At 37.8% G+C, this 20,074-nt stretch overlaps 1 protein-coding gene across 3 annotated transcripts in view; it reads right to left on the bottom strand.

The window, feature by feature from the left end:
* Positions 1-1,534: 1,534 nt before the first annotated feature.
* ADAM23 (ADAM metallopeptidase domain 23) overlaps positions 1,535-20,074 on the bottom strand; it is a 251,703-nt gene continuing 233,163 nt past the window's right edge. Inside the window, exons 25-26 of one of the 3 annotated variants that reach the window (XM_072617376.1) lie at positions 14,874-14,964; positions 5,553-5,691 (exon numbers count right to left, since the gene is read on the bottom strand). In XM_072617376.1, coding sequence (XP_072473477.1) covers positions 5,643-5,691; positions 14,874-14,964 — 140 coding nt within the window. In that variant the 3' untranslated portion in view covers positions 5,553-5,642. Of the gene's footprint in view, positions 5,692-14,873; positions 14,965-17,971; positions 19,611-20,074 lie in introns of those variants that run through there. The other 2 variants (XM_072617377.1, XM_072617378.1) reach the window with 2 other exon arrangements.

The raw sequence follows: 20,074 nt of genomic DNA, 5'->3' as shown, positions 1-20,074 counted from the left end.
TACTGCTGTCAGAGAGACTGTGTAGTACTGTGGGAAGGACACACTCACCAGAAGGATAAAAGGTCACTCAGACAACAACCCCAAGTTCAATTCCCTTCCATGGTACCACTGATGGTATTTGAGCAATATATGTTTCTATACTTTTTCATGGGCTTCTGTGATTTGTTACTGTACAGTCTGGATTTTTCATGGGGTGTAATAAAGTTTGACCAAATTCGGCATGTATTATATGCTGGGTGCTTGTGCAGGATTCATAGACCATGTCACATGTATCTGAGCACATCCAAGACATAATCTAGCTCTAATTTTCAGTGGAGACTTTCTTGGATTAAGTTCACTGATGACAACTAGCCGAAGAAAGAGAATCTGACCATTTGAGATCAAGCCTGAATATTGAAGCCTTGGTCTGTTTGAGCCCAATGTTCTTGAGTAGCCCTGGGTTAAACATCTGTTAAGTCTCATAACAATCTTGTGACGTAGAAACTATAGATATTGTTGTCCCATTTTACAGATAAGGTAACTGAAACTTAGAAAGGTAATATGGCTTGCCATCATCAAATAGTTAGCTAGTAAATATCTGAAAGGGCATTCTAACCCAGACTGTCCTGACTGTAAGTACTGTATCCATTACATTATGCTTCCTCATTCATTCATTTTTTCCCTCTCCAAACCGTGAAGAATGTGTAAGGCAAATTGTTGCTGGACATATTGGACTTGTCCAATGGAAGTTTGATCTGGAAGCAATTTAAAAAAAAGAGTTCCACATGACTCTGAGGCATGCCAGCAATTCTAGCCAAAATGATTTTTCTGAAATTAGTGTGGTGCAGGATTATGTCTCTTATTTAAACATATCTCTTCTGACAGTTTTGATTTAGTAAAGGCAGACTCATTTAATTAATATATTCTTAGAATAAAATGGGATATTACATATATGTGTATGTGAACCTGGGCAAGCCCCTTAACTCATCTCTTTAATGCTTAATTTCCTTAAATAAGATGTAGAAGGAATGCTTTGCCATTTGCCAGTATCTTTGCAAGAAAACCCAAAATGGGATCATGAAGAGTCAGCCACGACTGAAAATGACTGAACAACAACAAAAGATGGGATCGGAAACCAAGTCTTTTGATTCAAAGTTAGTTCCCTATCACCTATATCATGCTCTTCTTTAGATATAGTTCAGAAGGCAAATACTTGGGACAAGGAACACTGCAATTAGAATGTTTTTCCAACACTTCACTATGAACCTTTCTGGTTAAAAAAAAATGTTGTGTACTCATTTTGAAACTAATGGTGTCTTAATCTCAAGTCTAACATCATTGACCTTCCCATTTCCATCTGTAATTCAGAAAAGAGCAGACTCCTTTGTCTCTTTATTGATTTTAGAGAAACAAAAGTCTTCCAATGCAAGGAAGCCTGAATCTTGATGAGGGAGATATTCATCTTTAATCAAAACATTTATTTTATTTGGCACATCTGGATCCGATGCAGCAATTTCAACTAATTTTTCATGAAAAGACTGTTTCTAGCACACGGTTGAGATTCTGAGCAGACATTTAATAAACAACATAGGAGAATACAGAAAAGGGAGTGAGAAAATGAGTAAACATAAAGTGACAACATTCTATGTTCATGAAAGTTTTAATACTCATTTGACTAAAAGATGCAGAATAATGACTATTGATTCTCCGTTCATCAGCAGCCAACAAGATATGAATGAGTTCCTAAGTTCAAATCAAAACGGATTTGAAACATCCAGCTGTGCACTTAAAAAATAATTACAAATCATTTTAAAAGAAAGATTCATGGAGAAAGCGAGAGTGACTAGAAAACGTGATGGGATGCTTTTAAACAAAATAAATTCAAGTATTGTTTTTGTAAAATTCCTCAGCTACTAGTCTTTGAATTTTGTTTGTGCAATACCCATCTTTGCATAGTAAAGAAAACTTGGTAAAACTCCAGAGTTCTATGTGGTTCTTGGTTCTTAACATGCACCTATGTGTTCTGGTAGGGTTAGCTCTAATTCAGTGGAATCATGCAGCATACCAGTTTGAGCAACATCTTTAGCACACATCTTCTCATCCCAGCGTCCTTGATTAGTGCAGCAAAAGTAGAGCAGGTGAAATGGGAACTTGTCAGCACTTAACACTTATCCTTGTTGAGTAACATTAAAAAGGGACGGTCTTGTGTTCTGGGCCCAAATTAATAGAAGATACACCCCCACAACATTGAGCAACAGAATGGCATGTCCAAAGGCAAATAATATGCTGTGAAAGGGTGGAAATTCTATAGCCCCATACCACTGGAAAGGTGATTCTTACAATCAGTTTTAAAAGTTTTTCCTTTGCTGTTTTAACCAGTTTGGGTGTTTGGTTACCTTTTTTACTCAATGTAGACACAGCATAAAGCTTGTGTGGTTTACATATGTGTGCAAGTAATTGAACATTGGAGTGTTAGGTTCCTATCACCTACAAAACTGCCGGTGTAACAAAAAGTTACATGGACACTGGCCATATGTACATAATATTGGGGACCACTGTGGTCTGATTCAAATATAACATCGCACATACACAATGTTGTTTGAGAATTGCTTAAAAGTTGAAACGGGATAGATTGAACTTGTTTACGAATAGCAAATGGTGTTTCTCTAGAGCCTCCATGTTACCTCTGGAACAGAAGTAAAATGTATATCATTTACATAGCAACAGCTTAGTATCTGCTAGTGGATGAGTGTCACCCCCTAACAGGGAGGCACTAAGCGATACAGCTGCAGCAAAAATTCCAAGCACTCTGAGTTTCCCCCAACCTGAAAGAGCCCATGTCTACAATAGATGGATACAACCCTGTGTCTTACGAAGGCTAATAAACCCCTTTTGTAGCCCTGTTATTACAATAAAAACCTAGCTCTTATTTCTAGAGAAAGACTGCACATGTACATAGCACCTATTACTCATAAATAACAGTATCAAGATGTTAGAGTATGGTCTGTTCCAGCAGTTAAAAAATAAAGGTTGCTGCTATGTGAGCAAATAGAATGGAATCTCCTTTTGGAGCAGGGACTCTTTTTTTGTTTCCTCAAACACAGTTGTTTGTTTATTTTCTTCCCACATTAGATTGGGACCTCCTTGAGGGCAGGCAGCATTTTGGTCTTTCTTTGTACACCCAATGCCTGGAACATGGTAGGAGGAAATAATGCTTGTTTTCTTGACTTGTCTCCATATCCCTAATGCCTAGCCCACAGTCTTGAGCAGAGTAGGTGCTAGATATACGCTTGTTGCATTGGATGAGATAACATTATGATTAAATATACCCTGTAAAATTCAATTTTTTGAACTAAAAGTAACAGCAACAACAACAAAAAAGTCTTTCGGATGGCATTTTCCAAAGCCAAAGGTAAAACAGGTGGCAAGTATTGCCATTGCACTTATTTTCTTTCAAGGAAAGGACTTTGAGCAAAACTTCAAAACCAGTCCAGTAGGAAAAGCAAGTTGAATGGCACATCTTGTTTTCCTCCAAAGGAGTGGATATTATTGGTTCTTTTTGAACCTTTTTTGAAGATGGCTTTTACCTGTGACCCTCACCTGCAGGACTCTTCTTTGTCTGGTACGCTTGGCTAGCTATCAAAATGCCCACCTCGGAAGGTTCCTCTGGAACAAAATCTGTTCACAACTTAGTGGTGATAGCCAACGCTTAAATCAAAGCTATCCTGACATGGAATGGGACAGAGTCTGTGATGTTGAAGGAAACTCAGAGTGACTTGCATGCACAGGTTAACTTTGAAATTCTGCCTAGAAGGAAGAGTATGGTGTGAATCAAGATGGAATAAAATCCTATTATAATTGCACAGTATTACATGGATTAGGATTTACTGTGAGTCAAGTTGTATTCCCCCAAACACAACCACATACAGTAAAAGCCTGATACAACGATGTTAACAAAGGAGGCAAGTGTTAATCTTGTTCTCCCAGCATTGGTTCTGTAAGAGATATCCCAAAGAGGGAGAGACGGTGAACATGAATGGAACATTGACAAGAATATTTATATATGTATATATGTATGTATACTACTAAAAAGGAAAGCTTTGCTTTCCACAAGTTTTGGGCATTTGTGATGATAATTTAAGGCTTCATTTAAGCTTTTTCTCCTTTCACATGAGAAAGAGGGAAAGAAAATTGTTAAAACCAAATATTAAAATCATGAACTTGGCACTTTTGTGATTAATTTGAGAAGGTGTCTACTTTCTTACATTATATACACAAATTTTGCATGACATCAAAAATTCTAGAGAGACTTGTAGTTATTACATACATTTGCATTTACATGTCTAGTTTAATGTGGATATTTTGTTATTGTCGTTTTTGGTTTTGAGCGTACAAACATGAAACCACATCTGTTCTGTGCCCAAACTCCTTGCATCTGCAAGTTATCACCATCCATTTGTGAGCAAGCCCAACACCCACAATACACATGCTACCAAAAAAAAGTGGGGAGCAAAAAAAGCCCAACAAATCCATTCGCAGAGCGCCTTTACAAGAAATCTTTCAATAGAGACTAGTGAAAATGAGGTCAAAAATTCTTATTTCCATTATTTACATTTTTAAAAGAAATATACATTAGCATCATCATCCAGACAATAGCTCCCATATCCAAAGGGCCTTTGGTCCAGGTTAGAAAACAATAGTGACTCAACAAAAGGAGGAAGCTACGGAGTTGAAAGAAACAGACCAATAGAGACAGAAACAGAGAGAGAGAGAAAAAGAGAGGGAGAAACAAGGAGAGGGAGGGTAGAGGAGAGAGACAGAGACAGACAGAGATAGAGAGAGACAGAGACAGAGAGACAGTGACAGAGTGAGAGAGAGAGAGAAACAGAGAGAGAAAAAAGAGAGGGAGAAACAAAGAGAGGGAGGGTGGAGGAGACAGACAGAGATAGAGAGAGACAGAGACAGAGAGACAGTGACAGAGTGAGAGAGAGAGAAACAGAGAGAGACAGAGCACACAAGAGCACTATATATAGTTGAAGATGGAAGTTCCTTTATGAAATGTGCCCCAAATCAGCTTCTCTGAGTTCACGTTCTCTTTCCTTTATGAATTCAGTTGCAGGTTTTGCTGAGGGTTGGCTTGTGAGCTTGTTGTAAATACGCCATGCAGTTTATACCCTTTCAAAATTAGTTCTTCATGCCGCTGAAGTTGTCATCAATATGAAAAGAAAAAAATGTCATGCCACTCGTTTCAAGGATTCTGTCAGCAGGCTGAGAGGAAAAAAATCATCTGCTGTTTTATTTTTGTGAAATGGTCCTTTTATTGCACTTGATTTGGTTTTGCCCCTTCTTTCTTCCATTTAGAAAAAGCAAAAACAAAAACAAAACAAAACCACAAACATATTCTGAAAGTTTTTTTTTCCCTTCTAATACCTGGATTGTCTTTTTCCCTCCCATTGATGACAGGTGTAGGGAAGGGATCAGTATTTGAACTTATCTCCAAAAAGGACAGTTTTCTTTTCCCTCATTCCCTCACCCCACCTTTAGTTTTCTGGTCATCACCTAGGGTTCTTCTTTATCGACTTAGCAGTTCCTGCATATTGGCTGCAAGGACTTCATACCCAGAATTCCAAAGTATAAGGGGAAGCTGATCCAGTGCAGTGACTTCAGATGGGGCCTTGTTGACTTGGATCAAACCTTCTCTTTTTGACATTTCTTCCAGAGTGTGTCAAAAGAAGATGGAGGCAGGGAAAAAAACACACACACAATATTAATCAGACCACAATGGAATAATGAGGGTGATAATGACAATGATAATAACAAATGTTAGGTCCAGAGTAAAGTAATCAACTCACACTGAGGCAGAGACTCCAAATTCACTTCGAATTGAGATGGAAAATAGCTAATATTCATAAATCTAGAGTGTCAGCCAATGTGAATTTTGGGTGGCCAAATATCACTCCCATTTTCTCATGCTAAATCAAAAGAAGCCTCTGTGGCCTCCTGGGTCATGTGGGAAAGCACAGTCAATATGGAACCCCAAATAACAGAAAGTCTCACAGGATTGGGTATTCACATTGGACATTTTGCTTACTAGGAAAATGGGACATCTAAGGCTACAAGAGCTACTTAGAATGTTTAGGATCTTGTAGCAATCCTCTCATTGTCACTTTACTCACTTAGATGCCCACAGAAATGGCCCTATGTGACATTTCAGCGCCTCAGTGTTATGAGCTCTTACCACTCCATGGAACCAAACGCTTTCATTCTCTAATAAGAAAGTAGAGTGTATAGTAAGATTATGCACTCAAAGAAGAATGGACACAGACTCAGGTTAGTTGAGCAAGTGCAAAAAATTTAGTGCATATCAGAGTCAGCAAGTAAAAGCCTTGAGCATAGTGTCCAATCTCCTAGAAAGTGATCCCTAAGCCAATAAAACAGCAAGACACTACAAGGCAACGACAAAAGGTTGGGTGCAACCTCCCCAGAATCTGGCTTTATGTGGGGCATCAAGCAAGGGGGTCATGCATTTAATCAAAATACTGTGTATGTATGTCACTCCCACCACCAAGTTACATGCAACCAGAAACTGTTTCTTCTTAGACACAGGACTTACTCTTCCTTACAGACTAAAAAAAAAAAATTGGTTTTTTTAATCTAGTACTAAACTAATTAACATCTCTTGAACTGATACTCCAAAACAAACAGTGCTTAAGTGAAACCAGGAACACAGAGGTAAAACCAAAAGCCTAGCCTGTAAGTCAAGTCTTTCATTGCAATGGTCTGCATTGGGTGACTGCAGTCTGTAGAAGTACAATTCCTAAACTGTGATACTACCATGCTAGTAGTATTTTAAAGGGGGGAAAAAGAGCAATGTAATGAGCCACATTTGTGATATAAACTGTCTAGCTAGATGGGCAGAAATAACTCAGAATAGAAGAAAACAAAACATCAGTTGTCATTTGAAATGAATGTGGGAGAGCGTGATCATCTTCCTGACAAATATTGCTAATCTTAAAGGTAGAAATGGCTGCAACCTAAGTATCCCAAATTTCGCCAATCTACTGAATGTAAGAATCATGGCCATGTCCAAGAGCCTAAATTCCATGAGTTTTCCCAGTCTGCTGCTGTAAAAATCATAGCCATATCCAAGACAGCAGAGGCATTCCTCTGCACTTGTAAAAGGAGAGAAGGTAAAATTCATTCCTGGCTATACTAAAACTTAGGATTACTATCTATCATCTTTAACCAATCATTTACTGTCTCTGGGCCTGAGCTTTCTCATCTATCAGGTATCAATGGGAGCACAGAACCTAACAACCACATGTAACAAGTAGGGAAATACATCCATAATTCCAAATTGAGAACACAAGCATGTCTATGCAGGGGGAAAAGCATTGAATTCAGAGTCAAGAGGGCTGGGGTTTAAATCCTACCATCTGTCACTTATTCCTTGTGTTATTTTGGGCAAATCCTTTAACCTCCCTGGGTCTCCCTGTCTTCATCTGTAAAATAAGGCGGCCTTAAAAACGTCTTTTAACTCTCAATCTCATGATCTTCTGTACCTTCCTGCCTGCTTTTTACCCTCTCTTCAGTCCTAGCAGCACTTCCTACTCCCTGCCCCTCCAGCCTGCTGGGCATTACAGGAGGTGACTCCTGCAGCAATTCTAGGTATAAAGGGAGTGGATGGAGGATAGGAGACATGAAGATGGAGGCTCTAGTAGTGGAAAATGGGATGAAGAGTGGAATGACAACTTGGTGGGGGGAAGGAATGCAATGAGGACCAATAAAAAGTAGAGGGAATTGAAGGGCAGTGGGTTTGATGGTTGAGGGATAGTGAGAACTAGCAATGAGTAAGATTCTTCTATCCCTTCTCCCCCAAACCCATCCATATTCCCATAGCACAAAACCTATAATCCAGCATTAGGGTAAAGTCAGAGGTTGAGGGTTTATAGATGCGGAGAAAGGGTGGTGGTCCCAGAGACTATGGGAGGTAGGAAGGATATGAAGTTCTGAAGTGGGGGAGTGGATAAGGGTAGACAAATACTCTGCACAAGGAAGAAAGGTTTCTGTGGTTGTACTGGGTAAAGGACTTAAGGACTATCATGATATCAAAGGATTTAGAACTGGAAGCCTCTTAGAGGTCATCTGGTTTCCACCTCCACGTCTGGTAGATGAGGACCAGAGATTAAATGACTTGCCCAAAGTCACCCAGAAAGTAAGTAGCAGAGCTGGGGTTTGACTCTGAATTCAGCAGTCTTTCTACTAAACAACACTTGGGGATTTCTATGTCAGGGTTGGTTTGTAACTATTCTTCTCCCATGAAGTCATTTGGTAAAGTTTAATGTGAAACTGTAAGTACTGGAACCTCCACCTAGTTAATTTCCTTCCACAACTCTCATAAGATTCAATACCATTCTTCCTGTTGTGACTGTTCTATTTCCTTCCAATAGGGAGCTATCCACTCCCTACTAACCCTGGCACATTAGAGACAAACCTAAGGGTGGATGGATGTGAAGGATATCAGAGTCTGCTATTCATAACCTGTAGTTCATTCGTTGCCCAGCCTTCCTAAAATACCAGCCTAGGATGTGAGTCATGAAGTTACCTGTTCCCATTTTTCACTGACTCCACCGAGTGAAGGCAACTGGTATGGTGGGAAAAGTATTAGGTTTGGAACAAGAAGACCTAGGTTGACTGTACCTCTCTGACCTTTGGTTTCCTTATCTATAAAAGGGGGATAATAATACTTAGACTATCTTCCATACAGGAATTGAGAGGTCAAAACTATTTGCAAATCTTCAAGTGCTACATTAATGTGAGCTATTATTTTTGTCTATAGCAAAACAAAATCCATCCCTACACCCCCATCCATTGCCAGTAACAGCCATTATTAAAACTACAAAACAAAAGGCACTGGATCCTACTCTCAGGTACATATTAGTCTACTGTCCTTCATTTCTTGGTCAATGACCAATTTGGGGCAGGAAGATAAATATGATTCTTGACAAAAACATCTATAAATGGCAGAGCAAACAAATAACTTTAATTCCAAACTCAAAGCCTCAAGAATCTCTTCAGCTTCTCGCAAAAGGGAAATATTTAACATAAGTTTTTCAGTCAGTCATATCACTTTGGAGGATTTTGGTAGCTACTAAGTCTCACAGACTATCAGATGACAGTTGTGTATTTCCCTGGGAGTTCATAAATGCTTGTCCCTTTTCTCCTATAGTCACAGGATCAGAGACAAGGAAGATTGTTGGATACTTCATGCTGTATAACTCTTCTCTGGAGCTGTAAATATAGACTAGAAAAGAATATAATTGGTGAGGAGTTTTTTTCATAGCCCAGCTTCTCAAAAGTTTTTATGCATGAGGGGCACCATTCATTTCTCTCTTCCTCCCATGCCTTCCTTCCCACAATTCTCTAAAAGTGGTCTGAAACCCCAGAAGAAGATGTAGAATTGTTTCTATCCCCAAGACACCCTGACAATATCAGAGATTGGTCTGGGCTAGAGTCAGAGCCAGCCCTCATCTTTGACCCCTAACCTAGTAGCTTCCTGTGTCCACTGGAGACGAAGGGTGTTCCCTAATATACTGTTAGACCCCCAAGTACGAAGACAGCATGAAATCGTCCAGGCCAGTGTCATTCGATAGGAGCAGTGCCACTGTGATTAGAAAAGCTCCCTTGACTGCAAAGTATCCCCAGAGAAGCAGTGGTAGGAGAGGATCTAGCTCATTAGCTTTCACTGGGATATGGAAATAGAATTCAAAGATGCTGAGACTGGTGATGCTTGGTCTCATTTTCTCAGAATAATGAAGTGTACCATCACTCAAGATTTAAAAAGAAAAATGTATTTAATCTCCTGAGAAAATTCAATTAACAATAAGTTTCTACATATTTTAACAGTTAACCTGTTTTCTGTTATTATCTAATAGGGCATGCAAAACACCTAATTAACTTCCTTAGAAATATTCCATAGATACTAATTCTAAAATCCATGTTTTAGTTGAATCCATAAACAATTAGTCTCTTAGTTCCATGAAATAAACATGAGCCAAAGTGGACCCACACATCCTGGAAGCATAGCCTGATTGTACTGAGGGCATCCCTCACCTGGCCCATAGCATGACATCACATACTATCAAGAAGCTAAGGTCAGAAATACTCATTTCTGTATAGTTACTACAGTTAGTCAAGTGAATAACTCAGACAGTTAAGGACAATGTCCCGAGTGACATGGCTCTACCAATATTGTGGTCAGAAGAACATGATGCAATACTATGGCTCACTTACGATTCTGGTTTTGCTAACAAGCCACTTTCTCATTATAGTCTTTCCTTCTGAGTTCCCAACTAATTTTTTTCTTCCTTCCTATCAATACTACTAGTTTACACATCAACCCACCTCTACCAATTTCTTTTATTGCTTAAAAATATAGATGAATGAAACTACTGCTAAGCCTCTTTAATCTATCTGTCCTGCTTCCTCAGGCGGCGAAGACCATATTTTGCTCACTAACTGTTTTCAAGAAGAGTCAGGAAGGCTCAACCCAGTGTGTATTATTCAAAAGTGATTAAGGGACAAATTATTGGATGATGCAACTCCACCTTAGTGTCATGAAGTAATGATAGGAAGATCATGATGCTGAAACATGGTGTCTCAATCATTGTGATTTTATCCTAAGGTCATTTCACTGCCTAATCTTCTCCTCATGCTCTGCCAAATGCTTTGCTTTCTCTATGTGCTAACTCTTACGTTTGAGGTAAGTGTCTCAGGGCCCACAGACAAAACCTAGGACACTGTTTGTAAAATCTGGAATTCTTTCTACATTGCTTCTATTTTTTTTTTGAATGGGAATATAGAGGAGGAGAGGAGAAGGAGAAGAGGGAAGGTGAGCAAAGATGAGGGCAGAGATAGGGGAGGATAGATCTGTCACTAGAAGATATTGTCTGCAACTAATAATATCTTTTTTATCTCCTAAATTCCAAGAGTCCTTGGTGACCATCAAGAAATAGTGATATTCTGGAAACCCTAAAAAACTTTGGACTACATCACGTTCCTGCTATCCTCTAAATCAGGCAAGGATAAACTTTTAGAGTTTAGTTTAACTCTAACTCATCTGAAATGGCGGGCAGGGAAATCTCCCACCAAATCAAACTGAATTTCTCTTTCCAGGAGTTCCACATGGAAGCATGTTACACCATGCTGACGTTTACAACTTTCTAATTACCATGATTTTGATATTTCTGGAATAGTCACACACACACACACACACACATATACACCTCCTCTTACTTGGAGATAAAAGAATTTAAGAAAACCATTTAAAGACACGGGTTCAAAGGCAAGTCTTAGGGTCAGATAATCTGCTTCTAGACTTGGACAGCTATAGGGGTCTGGGTGGAAGGCCTGTAATTCTTTAACATTTCAATAACATGAAGCCTTTAAGACGATATGAGATGAAATACAATTTTAGGAGGAAATGGTCATTCTCTCCATCATGCAACATATTTTCCACGAGCATGTATTACTGTAAAATCTCAATTCTTGAGTTCATTAATGGCAAGTAATGCTCTCAATGCATGCCCAGTTAGTAGGTTCACAAAAAAAATCCAAGTCTTGCTTTTTCAAATTCTTCTCTACTATTCTCTGCTCTTAAAGAAGACTCCTTCCATTTTGCACTGAGCCCAACAAAAGACTTAAAAGTCTAATCCAACTAGAAAACAGGAGTATTTACTTCACAGTTCTGAAAATCATCACTTGAAAAGTTGTTAGTTAACTTAAACAGTGTAGCCAAAAGTGTGCGCGCGCGCACACACACACACACACAAACACACACAAGCCAAGATAGGCTACAGTTGTATTTAATATTTAAAATTCAGGACATCTTCATCTTCAAAAACCAGATGTAGGATCTGGTCGCTCTCAAATTCTGCCAATCAAACATCATAGTAAGTTTCACTATTAAGTATCCACATAGAAGCAACAAAGGACAACATAAAGCAGTGACCTTCCTAAATCCCCTAAATGGCCAAGGTCAGGGTCCCAGATTTATTTTTAGGGTCTTTTCTTTTTCCTTTGATGTTGCACATAAAGTAGCTTTATCATTGTTTGTTTGCGCAGCTAGACAAAGAGCCTTTCCGCCCTGTTTCTACTACTTTAGTGGTTATGGTAAAGGATGCTCTTATACTCTTAAAATGGGCTGCTAGTTAATACTAACCTTGGCCAGAAGTCTGACTGGTCGGTTCCTTATCATACACAAGTCTGATTTTTTTTTGGATGACATGCCCTCGGAGTGGTCTCCAAATCAATACGTGCTCAATCTCCCTTTGTATAGAACATTCACCCCCTTTCTTCACCATCTTTAAGACTACCTGCATATCCCTGTTCTGAGAAAGCAATCAGAATTTGGCCTTCAATCTGGAAATGATGTGGGCTGGGTCTCACTGACTTAACACACAGGTGAAAAAGGCTTTTCCATCATCCCCCAAAGAAACATGCACTTCAAGCTGTGAGCTAGGCCAGGCCAGTGTTCTGAGGTTCTGCTACAGAATAATGTTCTCATTTTGAATTTTTTGAAATGGCATACTCACCCAGGTGTTCATTAGGAAAACATTGGAAGAAACTATAAGAGTTTCTGGTGAAGGTGAATAGACCTGGGACAAAGGAGATGCTTAATAAATGGTGAATGACTTGAACTGAATTGGATAATACAGGTGGCTAATGGAATATATTTTGAAATGTGTCCAAGGAGATGGGCTTCAAGCCTTAAGATGGTTGGACCTCAGAACTTGTCTTTTATAGTGCCTTGAGAGGAAAGAATCTAGGTGGTAGCCTATTTGTTTGGGTTTAGAAATCTTTATGGGAAAAGATTTCAAGGGAATATTGAAATCAGTCCAGACAGTAGGAGAGTGTGGAATCTACCGAACTGGACAAAGGCCTTTTGTCTCACAGAGATCTTCATCTGAACTAGGATGATGCCAGAGAAGAGATATAGCATTGGCAGGAGATCGATATCAGTTTTATGGTAAGTACAACTCAAATGTAGGTTACACATTTTGTGTCTTGTACACACCAAATCAGTTCCAAATTGTGTTCTACCTTGTACCATGGCATTTTCCAGCTACCTATTTTGCTGAAAGGTTGTTTCCCTAGACAAGTATATGATGGATCAGTATATATGGAAGAAATCGTTTTTAAAATGAGTTTGTAGATTTATGTTACAATAGTCAAACACTTGGACTTTATCAAGAAAACCCCAATATGTATATATATATATATGTATATATATTATATATATAAAAATATATATGTATGTACATTATATATAAAAATATATAATATATATGTATATATATTCCCTTGATTAAGCAAAACTCCAGGGTGCAAAAAAATACACTGAATCTTTTTCCTCCACTGATTCATCCTAAAGCAGACTTCATCATGTTTCTCATTTTGTGTGCTTTTCCACTTAGAATAACTAAATTCATTTTAATTAGATTAAGTAGATCAAAATCGGGTTGCATACACAAAAGAAAATGAAGAGATAAAGCAATTAGACAAATAATTTAGGTTTTTTAACTATGCTTGTAGATCCTGTGAATCAATAATACGATATTTCTATATAATTATTGATCTACAGAATTATACTGTGGAATTTGGAGTGATGGAACCTTGTTCAAAATTCCTGCTCTTAGGTCTGCTAGCTACATGACCTTGGGCTACATTTCCCATCTCTGAATCTGTTTTTTCACCTGTAAAATGAGGGTGTTGGACTAGGTAACTTCTAATGTCCCTTCCAGCCCTACATATTATAAATTCACTTCAACGAAATGTAGATTTTTAAAAAAACAAAACCTTGAATTATCTGGCTAGACTTATTCCATTTTACTATGTTACTACATCAGGTACAATTAAGCATTTCTTTACAGGGGAAATATATGGCACATGATCTGAGCAACTCATACTGATTGTCTGTGCCCAAAAATAAAAATACAATGTGTAGGCCAGATCTCCACAATGCATAGTAAAGGAAAAGAAATTACTATTAGTAAGTGAATTGGGGATATACAAAGAGCCTAGACAGCTCCAGGATAAAAACAATGGATACAAAAAAAGGCATATTCATGATTGAGATTCTGAAGCCCACATTGGCCTTAACTATATGTTTTGCCTGTCCAAATGAACTCAACTTGCTAATTAATGTTCAATACAAAAAGAAGACCATTTTAAAAGCATACAAAAAAGTCAAATCAGTATTAGCACTTGCAAATTATTAATTTCCCAAAGTGAGAAATTTAAAGTACTATTCCAATGATTTAAAGAAATAAACTACTTTAAAATCTTATACAAGTGAATGTTGAGTTTTTCTTTAAATTGAGTAACTTCACAGCCAGACCTGATATGTGTGATATACATGGATGCTTATGTATATAATAAGACGTGTACTATGATGAATATCCTTCTGGTTTGGTTTATTAAGTCTATGTTTCCAAAAATGGAAGCATGTAATTTAGCACTGGCCTACTTTTCAATTGTATGGCCTATAACTTGGAAAAGTTATACAGTACCACATGTACAAATGATCTTAAAATACCTACTTGCTTCTCAGTGCTAAGGGGAGATTTTTCTGCAAGACCTTACGTGCTGTTTCCCCTTAATTAGTGAGTGTCTCTTCCTTCTATGCTCAGTTCTATTTGCACCCAGATAATATCTGATGTTCTGCAGCCATTCCTCCCTGTCCCCACCCCCAATCACCTTGAGAATAACATTTATTTTTAATATTTTTAACTTTTAAAACCTATAGATCTTGTAGCAGGAACTCAAAACTTGGTTATGTAAGCGAGAAGAAAATTGCCATAGCCACTGAATAGAAGACATGCGGCATTGCTTACTTAAAGCCCCATCCTGTCCCCCCAAGGACAATAGCTGCTACCAGGATGGCACCAGCGATGGAACCTATTATAAGATTGGTGGCACTAGGACCTGTGACAAAGGATTATGGGAAGAAATAGGTAAGAACCAACCACTTAGTTTACATCAGTAAGGGATTTCAAAGATCTCTTAACATTTTTAAACTTTTTTTTCCCTTATATCTCCAGTCATCCTGATAAATATCTATCTGGCCACTGGACCCAGATGACTCAGGAGGAGAAAGTGAGGCTATGCACAGCCCTTCTTCACTCAAAGTCAACTGCAAGTCATGTCATCATCTCCTTGCTATCACAGTCCTCTTCAAAAATGAAGGACAAACACAATGTGGTCAAGGGACCATAGCACCTATTACTTGGATTTAGATTCCTCCTTAACTGAAACCTGAAGCATTTCACTGTGTGATAATTAAATTTTATAAGGTTCCTCTTTAGATCCTTTTAAATAAGGGGAAAATAAATGTTGACCACAGCAAATGCTAAGTACTCCCATCAAGGACTCTTGCTACAAGCTAGCCTTGCTTCTGGTTACCCAATTCTCTTTCTCTCCCCACTCTTCCAGAACCCCAAATACCAACACTGAAGTCTGTGAGAATATCATAAAGACATATGATATCAGTATTATTTCTCACACATACACAAATAGTGAAGATAAAGAAAGAAAAAGCCTTGCTGACAGTGCCTAGCACACAGTACGTGATTAATAAATGCTTATTGACTTGACTCAGTAACTAGAGTTACCTAAATCTTATTTTACACATTGTAGGCAACCACAATGAGAAGGTCTCAGGGAAAGAGTATGTGTGATCAATTTAAAAGAAAGAGCTGCAGTTGAAACACACAATTCGTCTCTCCAGAGACACGGTTTCCACATCAAAGCATCTCTTGAGATTATCTTTAAGGAGAGAAAGATTAAAGTGGGGTGGGAAAGGGAAAACACTGAAGGAGCAGGAAAATCACTCTTCCAAACAGGAAGAAAGCTCTTCATACCCAGTTGATTGAGGCTGCTTTCCAAATGCCCTGTTCTTTGCAAGATAAAGGCAGGGCACGGAGGGGCATAAAGAGATGAGCTGGAATGAGCATAAAAGATGAACTATATAAAGTGGATCTCTCAGTAACAATGATTTGACAAATAACTTGTGTTCTATATGATGTTGAAACTCTCTTTGGCTCTTCTAGTTCAACATTTCTTTTCATATAAAACTACTTTCTCTAGTCATTATAACTCTAATGTGCAGAAATTCTGCTCAAGTTTCAGGGCAATGCTTCCCTCCTATTTTACATTTAAAAAATTTAAGCATCATGGCTCAGGTAGCACTTTATAAGGGCAAGTGTTTTCCCAGACTCCCAAACCCCCTTGAGTTCTTAAGCACATACACGGGTGTAAAAAATCTTTCCTGTTCAACTGGGTATAAAAGTGGACATGATTTCAAATGTGTCCTTCATTTGGAGGCATGAATGTCAGGATACACTAGCTGCTCAATGTGTTTTAATGTGTTAGAGAACTTTGTTTTAGTGGACAAGAAGCTGAGGGGGAAGACGTGTCCATGGAAACAACAGGTTGACTCTTAGATTTGGTGTTCTCAACTATGCTCCAAAGGAGTATAACACATGTGTGTATCACATACATATAACATGTATTTTCCCTCCCTCATGGGAGTTGGGGAGGAAACCACTGTATAACAGTCCCTCATTTCACTATGAAATTTTCCCTAGTTTGACAATAGGGTTTTGTGTTTAGGTTTTTTTTGAGGGGGAGCAGGAGCATGTGGATTTAGACTTGTGATTTCATCACCATGGAAACTCCTTCCATTGATCAGCACTTTAGCTATGACTTAGCATCTTACAGAGCTGCCTAAGGACTTGTCCACTGTCACACAGATAGTATTCTTCAGAATCAGAACTTGCACCCAGGACTTCTGACTTCACAGCTTCTATCTACTATCCCATAGTGCCTCTCATGATAAGAAGTTAATATAATATCAAAAAACCAAATATATCACACTATACATAGAGTAGGTCTCATTCTTAGCTGATTTTTGATTTTCCAGCATAAAATAATGTTTTAAGGAATTAAAAGTATATATCTATATATCTCTATCTATCTATCTACCCTAATGCAGATGATCCTTGATTTTATTATTTAGATCTAATGAGTTGAACCCAAAGAAAATTTTAATCCTGAGCCCTTAGTCATGAAACATACATTGGACTATCAGTTAAGTCAAGTATGTTTCAAATAATCTTTCCTATTTTTTTAAAGCTAAAAACCAGTCTACATTATAATGAAGTTCTCAGTAGTATTAGAAATAATCTAAATTCAACAAAAAACAAATAGGAACCTACAGAGACAAACAAAGTACCAAATTAGTACAAATTTTCTATTTAAAAAAACCCCACTTTCTAGACTTACCTGGAAAAATATGACCACTACAAACCAAGAAAACTTAAAAATGACAGGCAACAAATGCTGGCAACTCAGATTTTTTTCCTCTTATAAATTAAGGCATTGTTTTCTTGCTTAGTTATTAGGCTAGTATGTCATACTATTGAAATTTAACTCTGAGTAATAAGTTTTGTATTTTAATTTGGTGAAAAATATATGGAATGAATTTGGGGCTACTGATGCTGAGTCTTTCGGGTTCAATGGGGAATTCTCATAGAGGGGATTTGGAATTGAACGCTAGTACATAAATGAATGTCACATCTTAATATTGTTATCTAAGCATCAAAGAAAATTTTTATATACCAATATTATGAAAAGATTACTCCTTAGTACACATGAAATCTCTGTCTATGAAGAAAAATATTGGTACTTTCCAAGTATTAGGTAAGCTCATATGTATTGCAAGTCAAAATATTCTTTTAAGGTGAATGCATTTAAAATAAAAGTAGAGTATTTCATTGGTTTTTTTAAAATTCCATTAAATATTTTACCAATATCTATACATTTGATGCATTTTAAACGAAGAAGGATGAAGAAAATACATATTTTAGTATTTATAATTCTTTTCCAGATAGTTTTATCAAGTCTCACATATAAATCCAACCTGGCTAATGTTCTCCAGGTCTATAAATAGCTGAGCTATCTGGGTGATTTCTAGAGAAACACAGGCACAGACTGACATTATTTCTAATTCATTACTTCCCTGAAACAAAGCTGCTATCTACTAATCCAGTGACCTCCTGGGTTCATTCTTTTCATCTGATACTTTTCATCAGTTTAATCTTTCCATGTTCCCTTCATGATCACAGAAAACAAATATTATATCCTTGTGTCCCAATAAATCTGGAAGAAGATGGAGAGATGACAGCTGTTTGCAAGGTGATCACTGATTTAGTCAAGAGTTGCTAGTTTCTGCTAAAGATAGTTAAGTTGTTTCTGAGACACAATGAGGAGAAATAATAAGTGTGAAGCCATCAATTTATTGAAAGAAGACTTTCAGACTCAGTGAGAGATATTGTGGCACTCTGTATGATACCAAGGTTTGGAGAGAGACTAAAACATTGTTATCCTTCAGCCTAGTGTTGGTCACTCTCCATAGAAGAGTTCCACACCCATCCAGTACCACATGGAGAGTTGACACCTGTTCTGTGGGGTTGGGTGATGTACACCATAGATGCCTTGTGTTTCAGGATGCATGTGTCCCACAATATTCCCATGTGTGGCTGAGTTAGATTAAAATATAGTTGGAAAATATTTAGCAAAACAAATAAAAATGTGGTAAAATACATATAATGTTAATATGTGGCTTTCTAAGACTTTCTTTAGCCTGCAGGAATCTGTACGTATGGTTTAGTGGCCCACACTTCTATTTGAGTTTGACACCATTGATGTACACAATCAACCCAAGAAGGAACTGGAAGTGGCATGAAACAATCAGCTACTTGTCAATTAATTAACAAGACAACTACTAACTATGTGACCCTGTGCTTTGTAGACTAGATTAGAACAAGCATAAGAACCTGCAGGTATGGAATTGGTGCTAGAACTTCAGATCTGGTTGATCTGAAGTATTTTCCAGGAGGATGATGAAAGGGTCATAGATTTCCCAAACCTCTAACTTAGGGCCCAATGGAAACATGCTATATACCACCCTATTACATTAAATAAGTGAAAACGCTAATAGCTCATTTTTTAGACTTTCTTCAAGAGACCTTGTTACTTGTGTTTATTTTGGCTAATTGTGCACCTCATTGAAAGTGAAGATCTATTGATAAAGAGATCTCCCCAGATTAAAAAACTGAATCTAATATAAACATGGTTCACATGGATTTTTTTGACAGTTAAAGGCTGTCAGAATCTCTCTAAATATGTATTTTTGTTCTCCCAATTTGAGCACTGGGTGAGACATTTAGAAAATATTGCTTGTGATGCTGTCCAATCTTCACAAACTTATTCATTTATGCCCCACATTGTCCCAGACAGGAGAGGGTTCAACACAGCACAAGCAAACTCCAGGATACAGAAACATTCAAATCACACCACAAATACAACCACCACATGACACAAAGCCAAGGACACAAGACACAGAAGGGGCAGGGACCAACAGTTACCTCACACACTAGGCACCAAACATGAAAACTCTGAAACTCAGAAAAATGCTTACTCCATTCCCCACCCTGTGCCTCCAAAAATCACCCCCAGGGCCAGAATGGTCCCTGCCACTGCACCTATTAGCCTGCTTGTGGCCATGCTCCCTGTGCGGAGGGAAAAGGGAGATTCTCTTTAAGAAAGAAATGACAACACACTGACTTTACTGAAGAATAAAAAATCTTATTAAGAAATGTTGTTTTGATTAAAATTTCAGTACAAGGAAGTGATTCAATTTTTTCCTTAACACCAATAACTAGATTCTAGACCAAAAAAAAACTTGATTTGGGAGGATGAGGTTTAATTTACATCAAATATTCAACAATCCTATTTTCCCCCAATATTCTCTTTTCTTCACGGTGGTTCACCTGTGGAAGATTTATAAATGGATAAGAGAATATAAAGATGGACTATCATCTGCATCGTTGCTAAAAATATCTATGTTGATAAGATCACAGATCCATTAGAGTATGGGATTATTTTAATGCCTGTGTTGAGGGATAACATGACAGTGAGTAGAGAGCTGGCCTTGAAATCATGAAGATGTAGAATCAAGTCTCTTAACTTCTTA

The sequence above is a fragment of the Notamacropus eugenii genome, chromosome 6 (genome assembly GCF_028372415.1).
Source record: "Notamacropus eugenii isolate mMacEug1 chromosome 6, mMacEug1.pri_v2, whole genome shotgun sequence".
Lineage (NCBI taxonomy): Eukaryota > Metazoa > Chordata > Mammalia > Diprotodontia > Macropodidae > Notamacropus > Notamacropus eugenii.
This window is presented reverse-complemented; position numbering and strand designations above follow the sequence as displayed.